Source organism: Accipiter gentilis, chromosome 28 (genome assembly GCF_929443795.1).
Source record: "Accipiter gentilis chromosome 28, bAccGen1.1, whole genome shotgun sequence".
In the NCBI taxonomy this organism is placed as follows: domain Eukaryota; kingdom Metazoa; phylum Chordata; class Aves; order Accipitriformes; family Accipitridae; genus Astur; species Astur gentilis.
Genome location: NC_064907.1, coordinates 90,759 through 115,755, shown reverse-complemented (window position 1 = coordinate 115,755; position 24,997 = coordinate 90,759). Strand labels below are relative to the sequence as shown.

At 42.5% G+C, this 24,997-nt stretch overlaps 1 protein-coding gene across 11 annotated transcripts in view; it reads left to right on the top strand.

Moving 5' to 3' along the window:
• The window catches only part of CMTR1 (cap methyltransferase 1), a 45,520-nt gene that overhangs the window by 3,833 nt on the left and 16,690 nt on the right, over window positions 1-24,997 (top strand). For 2 of the 11 annotated variants that reach the window (XM_049830686.1, XM_049830687.1), the window contains exons 3-15: window positions 701-1,441; window positions 2,605-2,658; window positions 3,502-3,591; window positions 4,737-4,844; window positions 5,827-6,031; window positions 14,395-14,529; window positions 16,962-17,104; window positions 19,468-19,626; window positions 20,987-21,079; window positions 21,832-21,903; window positions 23,160-23,254; window positions 23,358-23,430; window positions 23,635-23,833. In XM_049830686.1, the coding sequence (XP_049686643.1) occupies window positions 701-1,441; window positions 2,605-2,658; window positions 3,502-3,591; window positions 4,737-4,844; window positions 5,827-6,031; window positions 14,395-14,529; window positions 16,962-17,104; window positions 19,468-19,626; window positions 20,987-21,079; window positions 21,832-21,903; window positions 23,160-23,254; window positions 23,358-23,430; window positions 23,635-23,833 (2,167 nt within the window). The other 9 variants (XM_049830691.1, XM_049830692.1, XM_049830693.1 and 6 more) reach the window with 9 other exon arrangements.

The following is a 24,997-nucleotide window of genomic DNA, read 5'->3' as shown; positions in this document are numbered from 1 at the left end:
TGTGGTAGATTAACTATTAACACTTCCTCTGTGTTATTACTGCTACCTATTTGTCAAGTTGTTCTATTGAATCTCCTTGAGATATGTCAGTTAATGATTCTGCAGTTCGTCTTGAGCACAGATCACTTTTGCTGTTTTTCAAAACTATTTCTTGAGCTAGTGTCTAATTTAAAACCCATTTTTCTGCTTTGAACATTATCTCTAGAAGAACATTTTCTTTCTTGTTTATATTCTCCCTGTATTTATGGAGAACTGTCTCTTTTTTTTCTTTAAGCAGTATAAGCTATGCTCCTTTTTCTTTTCTAGTTGCTTCTTGAATTTCAGGTGCAATAATTGTCAAGAATAATTACTGCAATATTCTGTTATCTTCTTTTTTTGTTAGTTCTTATTACTGAAGCTTTTGGGCAGTTTTTTTCCCCTTGGAGTTCATTCTTTTCCTTCTGCACAAGCACATATATTAACGTTGTTCTTAGTGCTTGTACACAAAATCTGTAATGCAGGAATAATGCATGGTAGATAATATAATGCGTTAACTGGGATACTAAGCCAATACATTGGATATTGCAAGGTTTATTTAAGGAGGTGGCTTGTTCTGATTGCAACACTGAAGAGGTTGGATATGTTTACAGTTGCCAGAAATAACTTGCAGAGGCCTCTGTGACTGCATATTAAATTTTGCTGATTCTTTTTTCATTTGCAGAGTCTAAACGGAGTCTGGCTTAACAAACAGCGCCTGGATCCCTCAAAAGCCTATCCTATCGCTGAAGGAGACCGTATCCAGTTGGGAGTGCCTTTGGAAAACAAAGAGACTGCTGAATATGAGTATGAAGTAATTAAAGAGGAATGGGAGAAAATCAGACCATTTTTAGCCCAAAGGAATGACCTGGGGAAAGCTAAGAGTTCAAGAACCAAACGTAAATTTAGTTTGGAGGAATTGGAGACATCTGGATCAGAAGGCCCTTCACACTCCAGATCCAAAAGAGACAGAGTATCCTGTGACAATGAACCTTTGGGTAAATCATGGGGAAGGGTAGAAGAGGCCAAACAGTTAACAGAGAAGATGGATGTCAAGCTGCCTTTTCCTGGACCAAGTGAGGAGGATAGTGGTCCAGCGCATAGTAGCCCTGTCCACTCTGAGAAAGCTGTGTCTGTCCCCCATAAGGACCAGAAAGGCTCTGGTCTTGCACAGTCATGGACTGGCTTGGAAATGGTGAGGAAAACTCTAGTAGATATAATGAAGTTAAAGGTCAAAGTGCAGGAGAAGCAGACGGCGGTTCTGAATGTGAAGCAGAAGCGCAGGAAGTGTGCTCAGAAGGAGATCCTGGCAATGGAGCAGGAACTGCGGGAGTTGCAGGACCAGCTGTGCATGGAACAAGAGCATCATCAGCAGCAGGTGGAAGAGCTGGAGAGGACATTCTCTAAAGAGCAAGAGAAGCTAGAGGTATAATGGTGGTAGTCTTTTTGGCCTGTGTTTTCTCATTTTTATGGAATGCCTAATATAAGACATTGATCCAAAATAAGATCTTGAACCATACAGTAACACAAATAATGTTTGTGTGAATTACTCCTGTTAAAATTGTCATGGCAGTATTGCACTTCCAGGCATGGGTGCCAAAAGAAAGTGCAGAGACAGAAGGGATCGGGCTCCATGGGGAATTAGGAAAAAGTTGCAAAATAATTTTTAAAATTTTAACAAACAGGTTCATTACAGCAAGATAGTAAAGCATTTCAGTTAGTAAAAAAGCATGGTTTTCAATTAAAAAAAAATCAAAAGTCTCTGCCTGATCTCCTGTGGTTACAGAGAAGACAAGTTGAAAAGTATTCACCTTAAGCGTGAATTTCTCTTAGTATATGGCTGAATTAATACTCAGTTTGCATAGCAAATCCATTCCTTTTCCAAGCAAGTTATTGTATGCCTTAATCCCTGGAGGGAGGGAGGGGTTTTTTCATATTTCAAAAAAACGTTTCTTGCAATCTCTAAGTGCTTTCAAGTAGTATGTGTATTTTAAGTAGCTTTTTCAGATAACAAACTGAAGTCTTTCTATTTGAGTTTGCTCAAAATATGGTTTAAAGGAAGTAAGAATTAATTTTGGAGTGAGTTTCGTAATTTATCAGTTCCTTTAAAGTCTCCTGCTAAAGGCAAGATACCTGTATGAGAAGTACAGGAAGTCTGGAGTTGTACACTTAGGCACAATGGGAAGTTCACCTGGAGCTGTAAGTATGTCTGACCTCTGAACGTGCTCAAAGATAGAGTTGCAGCTTTTTCTCATGTTTAAGCTGTTGCTGACCTCTTTGGTTCTACGAACATGCTGGTGCCTTTAGAGCTAGAGTAATGTGGAGGTGTTCCAAGTATGTAACTGTAAATGATATATCCATTTTAACTCTTCACAGTAAATGATAGCTCTAATTTCTGTCGTACATGTGTAATAATAGAGTGGGACATCTTGGGGTTTGTTGAAAACCAGCGTTGTTTCTTTAAGCATATCCTCAAAAGAGAGTGTGCAAAGTAGTCATTTTCTGTCCCTTGCTTTCTTTAAGTCTGTGTTTTTTGGTTTTTTTTCTTTCTTTTTTTTTTTTTTCTTCCCCCTCCCCTGGGGAATAAAGTGGCAACATGGGGAGGAGAATCTGAAGGAGCAGCTGGCCCAGATCCTGCAAGAGGCAAGTAGTTATGAGTCTAGGTTTGGTCTAATTGTGTAACTAAGATATTTAAATCTTTCTCACTGCTGTGGCCTCTTGGTAGAAGACGAGGACTTTGCCTTAGGTGCAGATTGGATGATCTTCATCTATAGACCAAATTTCTGTCAGAAAGTGGCCGACATTACTTTGTGGGAGCTGTTATTTGCCAGCAAATATTGTGAGAATATGCACTCAGATTGAAGGCATTAAGTAGCTGTCATGTTTTTTTGTGTGTTTTTCTTTTTTTTTAATTTGAATTTGGTCTTTGGGCTGGTGGGCTTTTTTGTGAGGTCTGTCTGCTGGGTATCTGTTTTGGGGTAGTTGTTTTGGCAATTTTAAGTGGATGAAAAAAATTTCACTCTTAGTTAGGAATGTTTTTGAAAGAGATTGCCAGGCACTTAGGTTTCCTAGGCTTTTTCCAAAAGGCCTTTCCTTTTGGAAAGCTAATCTGAAAACAGCTTCAGGTAATCCTGCATACAGCGACAGGTTTTCGTGATCCTTATGTGTGAAATACCCCTTGATACTCAAACATCTCAGATGCACTCAAAATGGTGACTGTAAAATCTAACTGAAATGAAAGAGTAACCTGGGGGAGGGAATGAGAAGTGCTATGACACTGGGAAGGTCATAAATAACTGGCACTACATTCCAATTTCAAGTTAAGGCTAAACTGCCTTAGCACCCCAATTCATATATACATATGTTACTCTTTTAGGAGGAGATCAGGGGAAATGAGTACACTGAACCTCATGATTATGGCCATGTATATTTAATAGGATAGCTTATAATGGCACTCTTATAATTTCTGGGATGGTATTGTTATAGCATCATGCTTTGATGGAAGAACTGAGCCGCAGTAAAAAAGATTTTGAGGAGATAATTCGAGCCAAGAATAAAGAACTGGAAGAAACCAAGGTAAGGAATAACTGAATACTCTGGTTTATTCATAAGTGAAACATGATATGCTGCAGCAGAAGAAATGGTTTATTTAACATTAGTCTTGAGTGTACTTTGCCTCCCATAGTGCAAAACTCCTGTATTTTGACATGGCAGCTGACTCTAGTTTCCAGGATTGGGAGAGGATACACCATGCCCTGTTCATAAATTAGTGTTGAACAGTCTTTGCTAGATCTTTCTCAATCATAAGGAAAGCCCAGAGCACCTGAACTGTGTGTTGTGCAGCAGTGGGCCCATTCCACCCTTTCTTAAAAAAAAAAAAAAAAAGAAAAGGAAAAGCGTTTTGAAACGTGAGGTGCTTCATTTTCAGTTAAGAGTGCATTCAAGTAAAATTGCAGTGTTCCAGCAGTCCTACAAGGGAGTGTGGGGTTAAAACAACATGGAATTTGAATAATGAATGAGGTAAGCCACATTTCTTCCTGTTCTCGACACAAGGTGATGAGTGGAAATTAATTAAGGAGATCCTTTCCTGTGTCTTACTCCTGGAAATGATTACATTATCCACCTCTGGCTGTTTGCTTTGGTTTTTTTAATGGCGTCTTCGCAAGTCTTGCTGTTTCAAGTATAGCTTCAATAGGAAGAATTTCTCTGTTATTTTTAGAAGATAGAGCAGGTACCTAGGAGCCTAATTTAACACCAAACAACAAAAAAATATTGGGCAGTTAAATGCAAGGAAATGTTTAGAATTTTTATGCTTCCTTTTTTTAATATTTGAGGTATTTTGCTCTTTATGTAAGACATCAAAAGAACTCTTCTGTTGACTTAAGCCAAACTCATGCCCAGAAGAGGTTGAAAGAGATTATGAAAAGATTGATCCAGTTGGTAGTTTCTTTAGGCTGAAGGGAATTTTGGTAACAGCTGCTGTTCTTGCTTGTAAGTTCTCTACAGCGGGTGGGAATATTCTCAATACTGCTGTGACTACAAAGAGGAGAGAGGTTACAGATCTGGGTCTATAATAGACACAGACTTGACATGTGGAGACTTGCAGCTGTAAGATTTTTTTACCTGTACTACCTTCCCCTGCATATGCACTTCCTGCCAATATTATATTGAGTAAAACCTTGTTCTTTGTTGATACATGACCATATGTACTTTTCTGCTAGGAGGAGAAAGAAAAGGTGAGAGCCCAAAAAGAAGAGGTGTTGAATCAGATGAATGACGTGTTGGAGAACGAGTTGCAGTGCACGATCTGTTCTGAGCACTTTATTGAGGTATATTTAAACTGGTATGGGTTTGTCAGTAAAGAAGAGACTTGAGAAGCTTTTCCTACTTCTATTAAAGCAATATTCAAGCTTATTTCTTTACTTAGTTTAACAGTCCCAACAGACCCACAGTGAGTTGTGGGTAAGGTTTGGTCCAGAAATCCATTCTGTCTGCCCTAACTCTTCTTCTGGGCAGCAAGTTCAGCTTTAATGTCTCTACCTGCATAGAGATGAGTGCTTAATCCTAAGATGCTTATAGGCTTGCAGCAGTTCTGGGTGTTTCTGAACTGGTACTCTGAGCTGCTGCTGACAGCCTGCCTGAGGAAGAATGATTTTTGTAGTGGACCGTGCTTTAAGTTGACTAGAGTTGGACTGCTTCAGGTTTAGATAGAGGAAGAGGTTAGTAAAGGAAGGGAGGTGTAGTGTTCTGTCCTGAACCGTTTATGTTGTTTAGATAAAGTCTTTATTTGAGAAATTGGCCTGCTTTCATTTGATTCTAGAAGTGATAGACTATGCCTGAAATGTAGACTGTTATTTCTGTTTGCGTTTTGCTAGAACTTTGGTTTCATTTCTACTACAGGAAACCTGATGTGTTAGCCTTGTTATAATGACTTAAGAGCTAGCTGAAATTTTAATTTCCGGTTTCTCAGTAATTTAAGATGCTATTCTGCAGTATCTGAATTTTTCCATAATTTATACTTTTCAAATTGGGGAAACTTATAATAGAATTACTAATTTTCATCTGTGTTTCTGACTTGCTGTGATCTACTGTGAATCCATTAACCAACTTGTAAAGCTTGTCTGCAGTCTGGCATGGGAGAGTTTTTGTGTGTATACCCTACAAAGGCTAAAGAAAAGGGGCCTTGGGCTCCTCCCCGCCCTTTCCTTATGGAAAGTGTTCATCTAATATTTTTCTGACTTCAGTATTTTTTTTTTCTTGACAATGCTTGTGAGAGCACGCTGATAAGTAACCTTCCTTCGAATTCCACAGGCAGTCACTCTGAACTGTGCGCACAGCTTCTGCTCCTACTGTATCAATGAGTGGACGAAACGTAAAGTGGAGTGCCCTATCTGCAGGCAGGAGATCAAATCAAAGACACGCTCTCTGGTGCTGGATAACTGCATTGACAGGATGGTAGAAAAACTGGATGTGGAAATGAAAAAACATCGCCTGACCCTTATCAGAGAGCGGAAAGGTGAGAGGTGGGTGGATGTGGCATGATGAGTACAATCTCTCATTCCATTTTATTTTGTACAGCTTTGGCACCTATATACCAAGGAGATGCTCAGGGAATGCAGCAGAAAGACTAGAAAACTAATTTTAAGATATGTTGTGTAACTAGTTTTACTGCACAGTAAAGTAAAATTAGTAAAAAGTTTGGAAAAAGACTTTGGTATGAATTCCGCAGTTGAGCGGGACAACTTAACCACACTAAAGGTTATGCTGTTTCAAAGAGATTGCTAAATAAAAGCAAAACTACATAGAATGGGCCTTAAAAAACTCACCAGGCACCTTTTGATTAACCTTTTGATTAACAGCATTGCAAAAACTCAGCAGAGCAGTGCCTGATGAGAAGCTCTGAATTCTCTTCTGTGTGCTAGACTTGTGCAGGAAATCTCTGAAAGGAACATTGGTGTGTGTCGTGTAAGTGTATGGCTGAACTGGTAGTTGCTCTGCCATGTTAATTTTTGTGGAATTAAAGCCACTGTGGCTTAAATGCGTAACCTCTTGCCTAGTTGTAGCTAAAAGACTGTGCATGACAGTGATGGCTTGAAGTAAAACTCCAGTATGGGGTATTCCTATTCTGCTTCCCTCTTCCAAGTTTGTTTCTAGAACGCTTGACACTGGTATCTAGGTGCTGAAATGTTGAAGTCTTTTCCTGCTACCCCTTAACAAATTCTATTGCTATGTTCCCTTAAGTAATTGTCTTGTTTTCCCCTCAGAGAAGTGAGTGCATGATCCTTCATTTTGCAATGTGTGAAGCCTTTTACCTAATGAAAGGCATTTTTGAACCATTTCACATTCTCCATGGTGACATAGAATGACATTGCTAAGCAGTGTTAGTTCAAACCTGAAATTATAACCTATTTAACCAACTCAGTCTGATTCCCTCAGGAAATGCTACGGCTGCTCAAAGGCTGTCCAGCTTGGCTTTGTGAATTCCTTTCACCTCTGCAGAACTGACACTGCTCTTCTGTAATATACACCTTTGCAGAGTATGCTGTAGCACTATTGAAGTGTCTCATCAGGTAGCTAATGGTGATTAGATGAAGTGGTGCCTTCATTGGAGCCCACTTCATTTCTGTCTGTATGGTAAACCAGTGGTCTTCATGCTTGTTTGAACAAAAAGGAAATCAGCTCATAGCCTACCTTCATATGCAATAGATGCTCTAATTATATAAATGACTATTAGTAGGAAATCATTTAGCTTCACTGTGACACACTTCAGAAGGAAGGATGAATTGTTTCTGTGCAGTCTTTTTATTCAGTGAAGGAGACATTTTGATTGAGACAAAGATAATCATGTGTCTATTTAAACATGAATTCCTACAAAGAAACCAGCTGAAAGAGAAATAATGATGCAAGTGGCACTTGAGAAGCTCAGTCAGAGCTTCCCAAGGGCCTTAGCAGAACGGGCACCAGCGGAACAGCTTGCACTCTTTAAATGTATGGAGATTTTGATGGGGCTGTAACTGTCCTGAACAACCATTACTCGTTTGAGAGCTCCTTAGCACATTTTGTTCCTTCCCTCTTACTTATCTGGCAAGGCACTGTAATAGTTAGCCACTTCCATTGTCAACTGTGTGCCAGTGAAGGGATGGAGATGGAGAGTGTCTCTTCATTTGTGCTCTCTTAACAGGAAAAGGCATATAGGAAACTTATTAAAACAAACAGACAAAAACCCCAACCCTCTGTCTTTTAATGCTGAAAATGGAAAAGAAAAAGGCCTATGCCCTGCAGCTTGAAAGACCTATTGCAAACCGACAATGAGAGACTATAAGTTTCAAAGAGAAGTAGTACTTTAGCATTTGTGCATACAGTGGTTGGTCACTGCTAACTTTTGTATCTGTGTGTTTTGAATGCAGAGAAACAGAAAGTGTTGGTGAAACCAGCCACAGACAATGACAGCTGTGTCATTTCTTCCATCTATTCCATCTTGTTGATGAGCAGTTGTGACAGTGAGGAGCATTCTTACTATAATGAAAGCTACTACGTTCTCTAAACACTGTTACTGCAGACTCATTTGCCCAGAACCAACCTAATGGTGTTTGGTTGACTACTGCTGAATGAGTGGACTGGACATCTGGAAGGAGAGACTCTATGAAGAGGCTGGAGCTAAGAACTAGCAGCATTTGGAAGAAGGACCTTATCTTTTAAATGAATGTACAGAAGCTTGATCTCTAAAAGATAATTGGGATTGTGAGAGAACAAACTGCTGTTATACTGGATGGTTGACATACAAAACTTAGGCTTCCATGATCACTTGTGACCTGCTTGGTATAATGTAATAGTTTGTATGCATCACTGCCCTTAGTGAATGACATGTTTAAATGTGTACATCAGCTTCCCTTATTTCAGGCAGCAGAGGGAATGGCCCAAGCTATTTGAGAACTTGGCCATCCCCACCAGCAGGCAGGAGCAGTATATCAGGAAAAAGTGCCAATATGGGTTTTCCTATTGAATTTCATATGGCAGCTAGAGTCATCCCAGGCCTCTGGCAGTAAAGGTAACAAAGTGTGGATTATGGACCCTAATCAGCCTTAAGTGCTTAAACGCATTGTAAGCTGAGCTGCTGGCCATCAGTTTGCTCTGTTGATGTTACTCATTTTCTGTTAGGGATGGAGAAGATAAAAGCTTCCAGAATTCCTTAGCTAGTGCTCTTTTCATGTAGTATCTTTGGTTTGTTCCCTCTTTAGGCTTTTGCATAAAGGGTTTTAGAATTGGGAAGCAGTGCATCCAGAAGTTATTAGCAACAACTTCAGAAACCACATATAGTTCTTCTTGGCAGCAGAGAGGAACCTTTGCCTCTTCAGAAGTGTTGCTGTCTGAATTGGTGAAATGTCCTGTTGGCAGGGTAGGAAGGCAGCATCTGTAGACAACCACAAGGCACAGAAGGAAGCATTTAGTTTTATTGTTTACAAAACATTGCTGTTGAGCCGTGGGTTGTACTACCCTCACAGCATATCACTTATCCCTAAAAGACTGAGCAAGTCTTGCCTCATCCTGTCATTAATTTTTCTGTGAAGTTCCATTTTCAGTGGCATATGCTTTTGACTTCGCTGTTACAGGAAAAAGACTGTTTTACGCTGTGAGAAGAGGATGGGGGGAAGCCCTTCTCATCTGTAATATTTCTTTGGCTATTTGTAGGTACTTTCTTGTTTCTATGTTTATTTTGTTTAAGAAGGAAAATATAAATCCATTTCTGCATTAGTCTTCCTTGATGCAACCACTGAGATGAATGTCTTTCTCCTAGTATTCTTAGACTTTTTTGAGAAAACACAGACTATCTCACTTCATGTTTTGATTACTGTAAACAGTGTGACTATTTTAAAGTTATTTGAAAGACTTCTGTATTTGGGAATTGGTACAAGACAACCCAACTCTTCAAGGCTGTGGCTACCCTAATAGACATAATCATACCTCTTACCTTCTTCCACTGAAGAAAGATCCCATTAAAAAGGTGCATGAATGATGATGCTGTCCTAAGGAAGTAGTGCATTCTGACAGGTTTGATTGGTAGGACTTTAAACAGAGGAGGTAGGTCTGATCTGCGGGCCAGGCAACTTTCTTAAAATCTTACTGTAAGGTTTCTTTTGTGAAGGAGTCATTACATCTTGAGTTTTCCTCTTTCCTTTTTAATGTTAATTTTCTGTGTGTGCTCTAGAAAGTTTCTTTTGCAAACATCATGCTCTCTAGGATGTCTGAGAGAGGAGGGCTCCTCAAAACGCTTGTGAAATAGGCTGACATTGGAACAGGCATTCCCGATGAAGAGGAGTAGGAGGAAAATACTCTGCTTACCTAGGACTGCAAATTCTTCTACTGTGTATCTCTCTCCTGTTGCTGCGCTTTTTTTGGTCATTTCATTTCACCAACATATTTATTTTGTTATGTTGGTGTTTATGCATACTGCAGAGAAGCATAATGCTTCTCCTAGTAACGTAGTAGTTCTTTGGTGTGATTACTGAGTGTGTCCTCTCTTCACTAGAGTATGAAGAACGTAAGTGGTATACCAAACCATTTCCACTGTTACCAGTAGGTGCATAGTGTGTAAAGGTCCACAGAGAGAGGTTAAGTAATAATACTGTTCACTTGAAAAAAGCATTTCACTGACAAAAGCAGACCTCTCCTCCCAGTTCGCTAAGTTAATCAGTAAAACTACTATCAGATACAGAGCTGATGACTAGACATACAGAAGTGTCAGGTGAACTGTTGAGCTTCTGGAAAAGATGTCCATATTTGTAATACTGTGCTCTCCTTTGGTCTAAGGTCTGGATCCTTTCTTCTACTTGATTGTGCAGCTGAATGTCCCCTTGGAGATGTCATGCCTGGAACTGTTACCTGTTTTGGCATGGCATTGAGCACTTTCAGTCTTGCATCTAGGATTTAGGTTACAGTTCTGAGCTAGTCACAGTTGATGCACAGCAGGCTTGATGCAGGTTCAAGACTTGCTGTTTTCTGTTGGAAGATAGCTGTCATGTAGTGTGATAATCAAATGCTTTCAGAGCAATATATTGTTTATCAACGTCTGCAGGAATAGTGGGGAAAGAATGCTAATGGATTGTGGAATTGGGACTATCACAGAGGGATGGTGTGCTGTTTAATTCCTGCTGATCTATGGATTCCAAGATCAGTCTGACAATTGCTTTTCTGTTGCACGTGTAATCTGCATGTGTAATCTACCATATTAGTACTTGGTGAGCCTTAGCAACAACTGTTATTTACCTTTGCAGAACACATAACAGGCATTTTAATAATTCAGCCATGCCTGCATACCCACCCCCCACCGCCCAATTTAAGTGGTTTTTTTTCCAAAGATATGCTCTGACTAGTCCATGTTTTGCTTCCTGGTCATAGCCCTTCCTAATGCCAGTCCCTTTTGCCATAACTTCACGTATTTAGACATGTACCTTACAGCAACTATAGATAATCATAAACTATACTTCTGAAATAGTATACTCCCATCCCTTGGTGCTGCCGTGTTTGTTTTGGTTTTTAAGACTAAGCATTTGTGCTTGTGTGCTGAGCGTACAGCCCCCCTGGCTTTCAAGCTTAATGTGAAGCACAAGAAAGCTCAGTTAGCGTTTGAAACCCTCATGACAAAATAATCTATAGCTATGTATTAGGCTTTTCTTGTGTGAAAAGCTTTATCATCACTGGCTTTACAAAACCTGTTCTGGCTCCACTGAAGTAGCAGAGCTGTAGGTAATTAATGGTATGAGGTGCCTGGCGGTGAGCAGGCTATAGGCTGTCCTGTAGGCAGACAGCTGCTTCGGAAACCTGTGCTGCCTCCAGCCAGCACGGCCGGGCCGAGCCGGCAGTGTGGCAGCTGGCAGGAGGGACCGGGGCGTACGGCCGGCGCTGCCGCGGGGGTGCCCTTAGTAGGTAGGTCTCCTTCAGAAGCACGAAAGCGCGCCGTTTTTCTCAGAAAGTGCCGCTTTTAAGGCAGTGGCCGAATTGTTTGTGCGTTAACACACTTTACATACATTTTTATATACAATATAGTTACAAAAACTACGTATGTATAACGTTTTCCGTAGAATTTCAATATATTTTCACCCCTACCTCACCTCCAACGCGAAGGACTGAGGCCGCCGGCTACCTGCTTCCCTAGAGAGCCGGGCCCTGCCCGCGGCGAGAGGCGGCGGCCATGCCGCGGCGCCGCCGGCGTTGCTTAGCGACCGGAGGGGGCCTCGTGGCGGGGGCGCCGGGCCCGCGGTCGCGTTGAGGCTGCCCGCGGCGCGCCTGCGGGAACGGGCCCCTCGGTGCAGGCGCGGGCGGTGCGTCACTGTCGCGCGCCGGCTGGGAGGGGAGGACCCGCGGGAGAGGGCGGGGCGTCGGCGCCTCCGAGCGGGGAAACGAAACCACCGGTGGCGGCGCGGGAGCGGGCCCGCATCCCTTCCACCCCGCCGCCGCGGCCCGCCGGAGCCGAAGCCGGTCCGCCTCCTCCTCTTCCGTAAGTGCCGCCCGGTGCGGCGGAGCGCTGTCCACGGGCCCTGGTCCCGGCGCGGGTATGCGCGGGGCGCGGCTGCCGGCAGCTCCCGCGGGCTCCCTGCCGCCTGCCCTTCGCCTGGGGCGGCGAGTCCGCGGCTCGGCCCGCCGCGCCCGCAGCCCCCCGCCGGCTCGCGTGGCCTCTGGTACAGGGAGCGGAGGGCTGCGGGGCCCCCGGTGGGGCGGACCCTCGGGGCGGCCGGGGCGGCGTGAAGCGAGAGGCTGGCTGAGGAGCGCCCCGCAGGTTGCCGTGTGGCACCAGCAAGGGCTGTGCCCACGAAGCGCTGGCCGGGCGGTCGGAGGGGTGCTGCACGCTTGCGGAGCACGGATGATGGAATCCCGCTGGGGTTGTGCTCCGAAGGGGCTTTGCCTCACAGCTGCCCCTCTCCTGAGGGACGGGGTGTCCCTGAACTCGCAGTTAGTTTTGCGAAGTTTGAAGTCTAGCAGGAAAGCAGGTGCACGGGGCACCTTAGTAGGGTTAGGAGGGTGGAGATCTTGAGAGGAAGCTAGCAGTGTTAACCTAATTAAGCGTGCATTAACCCAATAAGAGAGTATCTCAGAAGAAATAGAAAACTGCTCTCAGTTTGTCAGAGGGAAGTAAGCAAAGGAGAAAAGAAAAAGAAGAAAAATCCTAAATTGACAGAAGAGCAGACAAATATGAGTTGGCTGTCAATGAACTTTGGGTGGAAGGGAATAGTGCAGTGAAGGAATTAGGGAATTAGCTGTAGTGCAGTGAAGTTGTAGGATGATTTTGCAGTCAGAGTTGTGGGGATGACGAGAAGCTCAGCATGACCCAGCAATGTGCGTTTGCAGCCCAGAAAGCCAACTGTATCCTGGGCTGCGTCAAAGGAACGGTGACCAGCAGATCAAGGGAGGTGATTCTCCCCCTCTACTCCGCTCTCATGAGACCCCACCTGGAGTACTGCATTAGTTCTAGAGCCCCCAACATAAGAAACACATAGAGCTGTTGGAGCGAGTCCAGAGGAGGACCACAAAGATGATTAGGGGCCTGGAGCACCTCTCCTGTGAAGACACACTTAAGAGAGTTGAGGTTGTTCAGCCTGGAGAAGAGAAGGCTCTGGGGAGACCTTATAGCCAGTATCTAAAGGGGACCTACAAGAAAGTAGGAGACGGACTTTTTTACAAGGGCATGTAGTGGTAGGACGACGGGTAATGGCTTTAAACTGAAAGAGGGTAGATTTAGATTACATGTAAGGAAGAAGTTCTTCACTGTGAAGGTGGTGAGACCCTGGAACAGGTTGCCCAGGGAAGTTGTGGATGCCCTGTGCCTGGAAGTGTTCAAGGCCAGGTTGGATGTGGCTTTGAGCAGTGTGGTCTAGTGGAAGGTGTCCCTGCCCATGGCAGGGGGGTTGGAACTAGATGATGTTTCCAATCCAAACCATTCTGTGATTCTATGAGTAAAGGAATTGGTCTTAAGCTGCCCTGTATATGTTTGTGGAAACAAGTTTGATAACAGAGGGTTTGAATTGGTGGCCTAGGGCATCTTTTCTAGCCCGGCATTCCTATGTAGAATAATAACCACCAGTAGGTTTTTATTGCCTTTTATCAATAGCAGGGAGGTTTAGCTAGTAATCTAGGCTTCTGTGCCTTTTAATTTTCACCTGCTTTCCTGTTCTTTGGTTCTTGTTCTCTGCAAGCCTTCCCAGCTAGCTTCTATTAACTCCGTCTTAAATGTTAGTCGTTTCTCTGGGTTTATGCAAAGTTTATCAGCCACATCCAGAAGGATGATATCTTGCCAGTGATTCCTGGGGAAAAACAAACACCCCCCCAGCTTGTGTGCACATATTTAATAAAGTTCTGCTATAGAAGTTATGTAGGAAAGCTCCTTTATTAATTAACATTTGCAGAGGTGATGCCAGAGGTGTTCTGAGTCTCTTGTGAGAAATTGGTTCCACCTTACGTGTTCTCCATGAGATCGATCTTATTTCCTCTTTTTTTTTTGGTGTGTTTGGATAAAATGAATCTCTGATTCAGTAGTAGTTAACCAGCTGTCATGTATTTTAGTTACCTAAGTGCTGACATCTGGGTTGTTTTGATCTACTAGCATTTAATGGTAAGTAGGTTGTAGAAATGGTTTGAAATTCACGCCATCAGCAATATGGAAGCTTCTGCATAGATTTCGTGTTTGTGTAGTTAGACTAGCTATTAAAAGAGGTAGGTTCAAAAGAAGCCAATACTCTTACCTAAAGCAAACCTAAGTTGAGAAGTGTTAATACTGAATAGTCCATAAAATGATCTATACCACCATGCTGCTGCATCTTACCCTTCAGCATGCAGGAGAAAGTTAATTTGCTTAATGTTTACCAAGTGTGATCATATTCTTTCAAGCAAAAATGAAGAGAAGAACAGAACCTGAATTTAGCAGCCCCCAAAAGAAGCAGAAGAAGAGGGTAGAAGACTTGGGATTAACTCTCAGTTCTACTTCAGATGATGAAACTCAATTTAGTAATCATACTACTCAAGGTAAGGTTGGAGATAAGTTATATGCTGCTGTGGGGAATCTAAATAGTAACTAGGAATTGAACCCATGTCTCCTAAATCCTAATTGATAGTCTGAAGTTCTCTTTAGGAGAAAAACTACATTACTTCTGTTTGCCACCTTGGATTTGTGTGAATTTTTTTTAGCTTTTTTAAAAAATTTCCTCTAAACAGTTTGGTCTGGTAATTTTATGCATTCAGACATAGAAAATAGCACTTGAAGTAGGTGACAAGTGCATGGTCCAAAGCTGTAAAGAGTCTTGTAATATATGAGCAGCATTAATCTTTTTAGTCTCAGCAGTTATTTCTGTTTTGGAAACTTGCAGTAGTGAGGAGTTGTGGGTGTTGTGCTGTAAAGAAGCTTCATAATCCCTCATTGTTTAGAAAATAAAAATAAAAAAAAATTGGTAATCTTATCACATTTTTCCAGATCGGAAGAATTGAGATGAATACAAAGGGCAGGTTGACTGGGACTCCTGACATTGTAGCACCATCTCTTTTGCTGGGTCAGTGTGCTTTTAGGGGAGGGAGGGGGGAGTTGTGGGAGCTCACAGGTGTTTGATTTCAGAAAGAAAAACTGTTTCAGAGTTAACTAAATTAATTGCCTACTTTTTCTCAAGTCCGAGTGTGCTTTCTCACCTGGAGGTTGGGGTATACCAAAGATGAGGCAAGTGCCCTACACAATAGGTATCGCTATTGCAGGGTGCTTTAAACTCTCCTGGGATGGCACTTCAGGTTGCCTCACAGTCCTGCCTGCTATTTCTGAGTCTTGGGCTTTCCTGTGGTCATAAAGTGTTAGCGAGAAAGGCCCTGAACACATAAAGAAGCCTTCATCTTGTGAAAATAAAAAGGGATGTGTATGGGAGATGGGTGGGTCAGTTTGGGAGTAGTTCTAGTGACAGGGTGTGGTATGTGCACCTGTCTGGCAAGGCTGGAGGTCAGTGAGGAGGTTAGCAGTGCAGGGTGTCAGGGCTGGATTAGGGAATGCTGTGTGCACTCAGGGCTGAGCTAAAAAGTTCAAACCAATATTTTTTAATTTTTTTTTTCCCCTTTTGATTATTGAGTTCATATATGGGTCAAAATAGGCTGTGAACCTTAATGTTTAAGAAACAAGTTGGTACAGTTTAAGGACAACATTTTGGATAGGGTTAATTGTTTAGTAGTCTGTTAAACCCATTGTGGTATCCGAGGAAAGACAGACAGTTGACGGAGAAAAGTGATTTGAGATTTGATCTCGGCTGAGCAAATGTTAAAAGCAAGAAGAGTTGCAAAGGGACTTTCCTGAGATTTGTGTACTTGGTATTGTTTTTGAGGCACATCATGAGCCGCTGGAAAATAAGTCGTAGCTCAAAAGCAGGCAGCAAAATTAATTGAAGCTGTGTACTGGAGAGGCAGAAAGCAGTAACTGACCCTAAAGCAAAATCCTTTGTGATCCTGTTTATATCTAAGAACTTTGTGAAGGAAAGAGAAATGTAGCTTGTGTGACACACGTTTGAAAATCAAGATGGATATATAATATTACAAACACAAGTTAAATCATAGCCTTCCTTGTTTTCTGCTGGAAGCCTCAAAGGCTGATACTGTAAAACTCTAGCGTAGTAGTTATGTGGGGCACAAGTCCTGAATCTTAAAAGCTGATAGTTGAGCAACAAGGATTGAGCACACATTGAAAAGGTCTCTGTCAGGGTATTTGTAAACTAGGTTGGTATCTTCTGATGTTATCTTTCACTTGGGTTTGTATGCATCAGTAAACCCTAGAGGTGAAAAACTCTCATTTGCTGTAGTGAACTTGTGGATCCTCACTACTGAGGTGGGTAGTGGAGTCAAAGTTTAATATGGGGACTAAGGGATTCAACTCTCTCTTCTTTCTGCAGTGTTGGCCACTTGGTAGATGCCTGTGTACTTGATGTGGATTTTTCATTAAGTTAGGGCTGCGTTTATACCTGTAGTTAGGTTGGAAACTGAGGAAAATACAGTATGTTTTATCAAGGTGTCAGTAATTGTCATTATTCTTGGGAGGGAATCTCTGTGGACTTTCTCAGCTCCTCAGGATCATTGCAAAGGTCAGGCACACCACAATGTACTATCATGGTCATGCTGTGACCTGCTTTGCTGCTGTAATGGGGTTTGCTCAGCCCTTTGGGGGGCTTGGAATCCATTGGCTCAGAGAGGTTGTGTGCATCCCTGAGACAAAGGGGAGGATAACCAGGTGATGGTTCCACAGCGTATTTTATATTACACCTGTATGCTTCCTGTAGCACATTTGAGATACTGAAATGTCCTTTCTATGTGTGTGTTGAGAGGATTTAATGAGTCACATTGTATAGTTCTTAATGTGATTATTGAGATGTCTTTCTTCCGTTTTCTTTTTCTTTTCGTACTTGCTTTTCTCACTTCTTTTTTTTGTTTGTTTTCAGAGTCTTCTAGTAGCAGCAGTGGGTCTGACAGTGAGAGTGATGAAAAAAGACCGGTCTTCAGCAATGAGTTCAAACAAGACTCTCTTGTGGAGGGTACTTCATCTCGCTACTCAATGTATAACAGTGTCTCCCAAAAGCTCATGGTAGGCCAAAATAGTTTTGCACCAAACTATTAAGACCTGATGAGAGGAAAATGAAAAGACCAGTCTGTTTTATGAGATTTTGATTCTGATTCTGATCCTCCCAGTAGCATAGTTCTCTGCTTCTTTCAGCCAGCTACTGAGCAATTGGGTGAGGCTGAGAGAGCTTGGTTGAAGGGGGTTAAAAAGAAAGTTGATTCATGTTCAATATCTAGGAGCAGGGAGGTGATTGTGAAGGGAAGGATCTCTGGGTCAGGCAGCTTGCTGAGCTTGAAAAGAGAGTCGTCCTGTGTGTTATTTTGCAATGCTTGAGTTAACAAATGCCTTGTAAGAAAGGCCTTAACAAATTCTGTCATCAACATTAATTTCTTTGGTCTTGGAGGCTGGCTGGCATACCCTTGTAGAATTATTACTTTAATTATTAAAGGATTTCTTTTTCTTTCAAGTAGTGCTGCTCTGCTTTATGTAAGACCAGAAATTTCTTGGAAAGTCAGGGAGTTGTGAATGATGGTGACTGTGACAACTAAACTTTGAAGGTGATCACCAACCCCTTAAATGCACAGTGTTAGTGTGGGGAAGAAAGTACTTTTAGGAAGTTCTAAGAAAATGGTTGACTGGCTCTGTCTCACGGTAGTCCCAGATTCAGCAACTTGTTCCCAAGTTAAAGGCAAGAGTAGGCTGTAGAGGAGTATCTTTCAGTGCATGCTGTTACACTTATTTCCTGATGCAAATGTTGTCACTGTGGTGTTGTGAGTATCTCATAATCCTGAAAGAACTTCCATTCTCGATAACAGAGAAACAAAATTTTATTTCCAAGGGCAGCAGAGAAGATGAGATGTATAGTTGTGTGTTACTTGAAATGTGACAGGAGGTTTGGGACTCAAGGGGGAACTGAATTTGGGTCTCCTTTTATTCTGTGCTGGTGCTGTACTCACAGGAGCAGGGGTCAGCAATCTTTCCATGGTGGTAGGCCAGCTTGTACCCGCCTTTGCCAAGTTAGAAGTTCAGTCTTCTGCTAGAAGCTGGGAAGTGCTAGCTGCTACTAGCAGTGGAAGCAGGGAGATACTGCCTCTCAAGGAGGTGGAACGCTGCTGACCTTCTACATGAAAAAAGAACTTTCAGCTCTTGCTGAGTTCAAAACTCAATGGGATCCAGAGGCTGAGAGTTGCTGATTGTGCCTCTCTGTAGATAAATCCTGTTGCTGATCATTCAGGATCTGTCCATGTGCATTTTTGACACTGGACTGCAGTTTGCTTATCATAGCGCAAGACTATCTTTCACTTGGAGAGTACTCTCCTGAGCCAATTAGGATGTGTGCTTTCAATCACCACAATACAGGAGCTTTTACTACCGAATTTAGGAGGCTATTGTTTGTAAGGCCTCATAAATTTGAATATAAAGGTTGATGTGATGTCAGGTCTAGTTGAATGATTTGGTAGCATTAGATAAGTAGAAGGGAAATAGTCCTTGATTACTAGATGTTCAAAATTCTGTCCTCAGAAAACTAGTATATAACAGGCTTGGTGGCTGTCACATTTGGTTTATGTATTCCAAGATCTGATTCAAAGCCAGGTAGCAAAGGCAGTGGGAAAACACCATGTACCTTTGTGTAAAACCTGTCAGATGTTCTTGTGTTGTTTCTAGTACGGATTGGTAATGAACAATGTTTTTATTGCTTCTCAGAGGAAGGAGTATATGGATAACATTAATTCAAAGTGTAACTTAATCCTTAAGTCTTTTATTTACTTATTGTCTTGTAGATGCATACTGGAGGGAGTGAAATTGACTGCATTCATGCTTTTTGTTGTTGTTCTTTTGTTGCTAAAATTTATGAAGGGAGAAGCCTGAAAAACTAGCAGTTAATCAACATCCTTCTTTTAACCTGAGAGATGGGAATGCATTTGAGGAGCAGTGTGTCTTGCATTCCTCCTCTAAGTTTTAGGTGAAGTTTTAACTGATGCTTGAAATGTATGTGAGTGCATGTTCACAACGAAGAATATCATCACAACATTAATTTTTTCCAGTGCCAGCATCTCTTGTTTTATGAACCTTCCATGCTTACTGAACACTGTGATGAATGGCTCCAGGCTCCTCACTACTTCTCCCTCTGAGCAGGCTGTTCCCGTATTACTGAACCTTTTGTAATTTGCTGTTGTCTCAAACATCATTCTTCGGATCTAGTTTTTTTCGTGTCCTGCCTTGTTGAAGTATTAAGTCCTGAAAGCTACAACTGAGATTAAAAATGCTCAATGTCTTCAAGTCACTTCAGGGTGATGTGCCATTTTCCCTGCTAGTCTTTGGCCCCAGTAGTAGTACATAAACTCAAGTCCACTTGCCTCAGTGTGCTCCCTTTGCTTTCTTTGTAGGCCAAAATGGGCTTCCGGGAAGGAGAAGGTCTGGGAAAATATGGCCAAGGCAGGAAGGATATTGTTGAGGCCTCCAATCAGAAGGGAAGGAGAGGCTTTGGGCTGACCCTCAAAGGATTTGATGGGGAGCTCAATATTGATTGGCAGGATGAGCCAGAGGTAAGTACTTACTGTTTTGAATCCCTCTTCTATTGCTGTATTAAGGATTTGCTCTCTGGGAATGATCTTTAGTGTTGTCTGATACAACTGGCTACCATTAAGTGGCTCTGCTGCATAGACCGGGGCCTTATTTCGCCCCAGAACAGCACAGTAAAACTTGTTTTCTGTCACATGTATTAATGTTCTGGCAAAAAACTGGTTTTAGATGGATTGTTGCTGTGGTCTGTAGGATTTGTTTCTGAGTTTGCTGTAGTGAATGTGGTTGAAAATTGTTATCATGCACTTTTGAGTTTACCATTTTTATTTTGTATATAATTTTTCATGCCTGTATAGGTGGTTGTGGTTTTTTTTAAGTCTGTTCTGGGTGTGTTTAATAGTCCCACATAAAATGCTCAGATGTTCTATTCTTGTGTCTTGTCAAGCTCTTCAACAGGGAAGAACATTAGAAATAGTTGTCAGGAAAGTAAAGCCCAGTTATATGATGTAAAATAGCCACTGTATGTTTGTATTTAAAAAGAAAAAACACAAACCACAACACTGAATCCTAGGGATCTGGCAGCTGGAGAGTAAGCCAGAAGGTCCCAGCCATTGTTAGTCAAGGGCGGCAATGGTTGTCAAGTCATGCATGGGGCATGTATAATATTTTGCTCTCCATTCCTTGTGTTGTTTTCAGCAGTTGAAGATAGTATCAGAGGTTATTCTTTGGGAGCCAGGAATTTGAGACTTGTTCTGTAGGCTCATTGGTTTAGGTCTCATTCTCCAGTGTGTTTTTACAGCTCACAGCAGTTAAGTGTTATGTATGATTAACCCTTGTGGATGATACTACTATAATAAATATAAGAAGGTTAGTAGATCTTAGCAGCCTCTCTTTGTGGAGGAGTATCACTTTGATCTTAACTGCTAAAACAATTCCTTCCCAAGATTATAAAAATTGTTTGAAGCCTGAATTAGAGCAGTGGAATGAAGGAGCCTTTCACAAAGAGCTAGGAGAAAGAATGTGTAAAGCACCACCAGGAAGTGTGGGGGTTTTTGGCAACTGTCTCTTTTGCGGTGTCTCTAAAATGTACTTCAAGAGTACTAGGTTTTTGCTTTGTCTTGATTATTTATCAGACTCTAATGAGGAAAATGCTGTGGGTTTTTTTGTGGTGGAGGTTTGTGGGTTTTTGTTTTGTTTTTTAAATTTTAAATCCAAACAAGTAAGACATTTTAGACTAGGAAAAAATGACTGTGGTTGGCTCTAAAGTCATGGCATAACCCCTTATGTTAGGATTGGGAGGCAAATTTGGGGGAGCGATTACAAAAATTGGTGTATTTTGCTAGCAAAAACGTCTTTGGCTCTTTCCATGTCTTGTGTTTGCAGCCCAGTGCCTACGAGGAGGTGGACTGGTGCCTTGAGTGTACCACAGAAATCCCTGATGCCCAGGAGCTGAAGGAGTGGATGACTGTGGGGAAGGTAGTTTTTTTACATCTTAGTACTTACTAGCCTAAGATGATACAGGAACTGTGTTTCAGGAACTCAGCCTGAAACAATTACCTTGTCAGAGAGTTGTAGAATAACCTAGGCTGGAGGGAACCTCTAGAGATTGCTAGTGCAACTTGCTGCTTAAAGGAGGTCCAACTAGATCAGGTTGCTCAAGGCCTTGTTTGGTTGAGTTTTGAGTCTCTCCAGGGATGGAAATTTCACAACCTGTTTGGGCATCTGTTTCGGTGTTTGATAATGCAGTTGACAAAAGAAAATTTCTGTATGGCTAATTGGCATTTTTTGTGTTGCAGCTTGTGTCTGTTGTTTCTGGTCCTATCGCTGTTCATCTCGAGCAGTCTAGATCAATCTTCTCTATATCCTGCCATTAGGGTACTTGTAGACAGCAATAGGATCTCCGTTTCTCCATTCTGAACAAACTATTCTCTCAGTCTCTCCTTGTATACTAGGTGCTTCTGCACCTTCATCATCTTGGTGGCCCTTTTGCTGGGCTTGCTCCAGTATGTCTGTCTTGTACTGGGGAGTGCTGAACTGGATGCAGTATTCCACACGTGGTCTCAAGATGCCTGACAGGGGAGAGTAATTCCTCAGCCTGCTGGCTATGCTTTTGCTAATACAGCCTAGTAGGTGGTTGGCAGCCTTCATCCATTACTGGTATAGGTTGCATTCTGCAATGACTGATACCATGTTTGCTAATTGTTATTTGTGTTCTCAACCTGTTCCAGCGAAAGATGGTGATTGAAGATGAAACAGAGTTCTGTAGTGAAGAGCTTTTACGTAATGTCCTGCAGTGCAAGGTGAGTCTCCCTCTTTAGAGAAGAACTGAAGTTTTGGGGAAGCAAGTGAATAAATAATTGAAGAGGATTGAGTAGTTTACTTAGGTGATTGGCAAGAGCTCAGAACATCCTGTTTCACCTCCGTGCCACTGGTATGACCTAGCATCCTGGTTGTTACTGTATGTTCAGCAACCTGTTTTGCACTTCAGGCTTCAAAGAGATGCATGAAAACAGTCTCCCTTTCTTAGTCCAACTGGGAGGCTGAAGACTTGAATAAGCTAAGGAAATAAGATCCCTTTCTTCTTATGTCTTCCATCTTCCCTCCTAGATTTTATCATGCCCTTGTAAATTGCAGTAGAGTGTGAGGGTGTGTGTGTATGTGTGAGAGAAATACCTTAAGCTATGGACTGCTTTTGAGGTGGCTAACCACATTATCAGGCTCTGGAGCTAAAAGTACAGAATTCTTCAGTATCACTAAATTTGCTTAAGAACTGGTGTGGCTTAGTGTTGTGGTTTAACCCCAACAAGCAATTAAGCACCGTGCAGCCACTCACTCACTTCCCCCACAGTGGGATGGGGAAGAGAAATCAGAAGGGTAAAAGTAAGAAAACTCATGGGTTTAGATAAAGACAGTTTAATAGGTAAAAGAAAAGCCACACACACAAGCAAAGCAACACAAGGAATTCACTCACTATTTCCCATCAGCAGGCAGGTGTTCAGACATCTCTGGGAAAGCAGGGCTGCATCACACATAGCAGTTACTTGGGAAGACAAAATGCAATAACTCCGAACATCCTCCCCTTCCTACTTCCCCCAGCTTTATATACTGAGCATGACATCGTATGGTCTGGAGTATCCCTTTGGTCAGTTGGGGTCAGCTGTCCCAGCTGTGTCCCCTCCCAACTTCTTGTGCACCCCCAGCCTATTAACTGGTGGGGGAACGTGAGAAGCAGAAAAGGCCTTGATTCTGTGTAAGCACTGCTCAGCAGTAACTAAAACATCTGTGCATTATCAACACTGTTTTCAGCATGAATCCAAAACATAGCTCCATACTAGCTACTACGAAGAAGATTAACTCTGTCCCAGCCAAAACCAGCACACTTAGAGGAAGAGTGAATTTCATTATGTGACAGAAAAACATTCTGTATTGGTGAACCAAACCCTGCATGGAGTTTGCTGTCTAAGGAGAGAAGCATGAGGATAGGAAATGCTCATGCCTAGCAGCTATCGGTTAAGCCTGTGCCAGGTCCAGCTCAATTTTGTTTCTGTTTGTGCAGAGTGTATTTGATGAGCTGGATGGAGAAGAAATGCGTCGAGCCCGAACAAGGTCTAACCCCTATGAGATGATCCGTGGAGTTTTCTTTCTGAACAGGTTTGCAGAACTTCTGGTAGTGTAGCCCCTTTGCCATTTAGTCCGCTTTCAGCCTTAGGAGCCAAGGTTGAAACTTAATAGGTCCCTATTTATGTGTTCACAGGGCTGCAATGAAGATGGCAAATATGGACCATGTCTTTGACTACATGTTTACAAACCCGAAGGACTTCCATGGGGTGAGGGCCTCTATGTAACTTTCAAACAGCAGTGCTTTCTCAGAGAATGGAGAAGGTGGGGAGACAGGAGAGTCCTTAGGATACTAGCTGGGAAAACAGGTGCTTGAAAGAGACTTCTCTGAGTAGTGCAGTTTATGGTGTGTCTGGTTTGACTGATGGGAGCTGTTACTGGGTCAGTAGAATTTCCTCAGTTTCCTTTTCCAGAGGCCTTTGATAAAGGAGCGAGATGCAGAGCTGCTCTACTTTGCTGATGTGTGTGCTGGTCCTGGAGGCTTCTCTGAGTACGTCTTGTGGAGGCGGAAATGGCATGCGAAAGGCTTTGGCATGACCTTGAAAGGACCAAATGATTTTAAATTAGAGGACTTTTATTCTGCTTCCAGTGAGCTCTTTGAGCCTTATTACGGTATGTAGTGCATGCTTGAGTGTTACCTGATGTTTTTGCGTATGCTGCAGCCTCTGTATGAGGAGTGGGGCTGGTATTGATATCAGCATGGGGATCTAAGAGAAACCTGTTTAGAGGGAACCATTTTGCAAGGTTGAAGGGGGCTGTCATCTGAGAAAGGGATTGAGGTTGGTGAGCTTGAATATCAGGTCACATTTCTGCACTTATTTCCAGTCTGCCCTGGGAATGTGTCCCCGATTGTAATAGTTGATACTTGAGTGCTTTACTTATCTGAAAATTGTGGAGTGCTTTAAGATTGCTTGGCAATATTTTTCACACTTCACTGATGTCAGCCTGAAACACAGTGAGTGACATGACTTATCACAGAATCACAGCATGGTTTGGGTTGGAAGGAACCCTAAACATCATCTACTTCCAACCCCCCTGCCCTGGGCAGGGACACCTTCCCCTAGACCAGGTTGCTCAAAGCCCCATCCAACCTGGCCTTGAACACTTACAGGGATGGGACATCCACAACTTCTCTGGGCAACCTGTTCCAGTGTCTCTCCATCCTCACAGTGAAGAATTGCTTCCTAATATCTAATCTTCCTAATATCTAATCTAAATCTACTCTCTTTCAGTGTAAAGCCATTACCCCTTGTCCTATCACTACACTCCCTGTTAAGAGAGTCCCTCCCCATCTTTCCTGTGGGCCCCCTTTAAGTACTGGAAGGCTGCTATAAGGTCTCCCCGGAGGCTTCTCTTCTCCAGGCTGAACAACCTCAGCTCTCTCAGCCTGTCCTCAAGGGAGAGGTGTTCCAGCCCCCTGACTTGCCCAAAGATCTATTAGTAGAGCCAGAGATGGAAACCTTACTTGCCTGACTGGCAGTATGCTTCTATATCAGACCTCCCTAGCTCTGCTTTGATAGCTGATTGTGGTCTCTTAGTAAAGATGAATAAAACAAATTTGGGCTAGAGGCTGTATCTGAATCACTGTGACTAAATGAGCTTCTTAATCCAAAGAGGTTTAAGCTAACATGATTTACCTTGCTTTGAGACAGACTAAGTAGGAGTACACAGACAATTGCTGCATCTCACCTCATGGATAGTAACTTGTTAAGCTTGCTGATATGTTTGAGCCCTCTATCTGCATAGTCTCTAGGAACAGAAAGGGAAATACAAGGA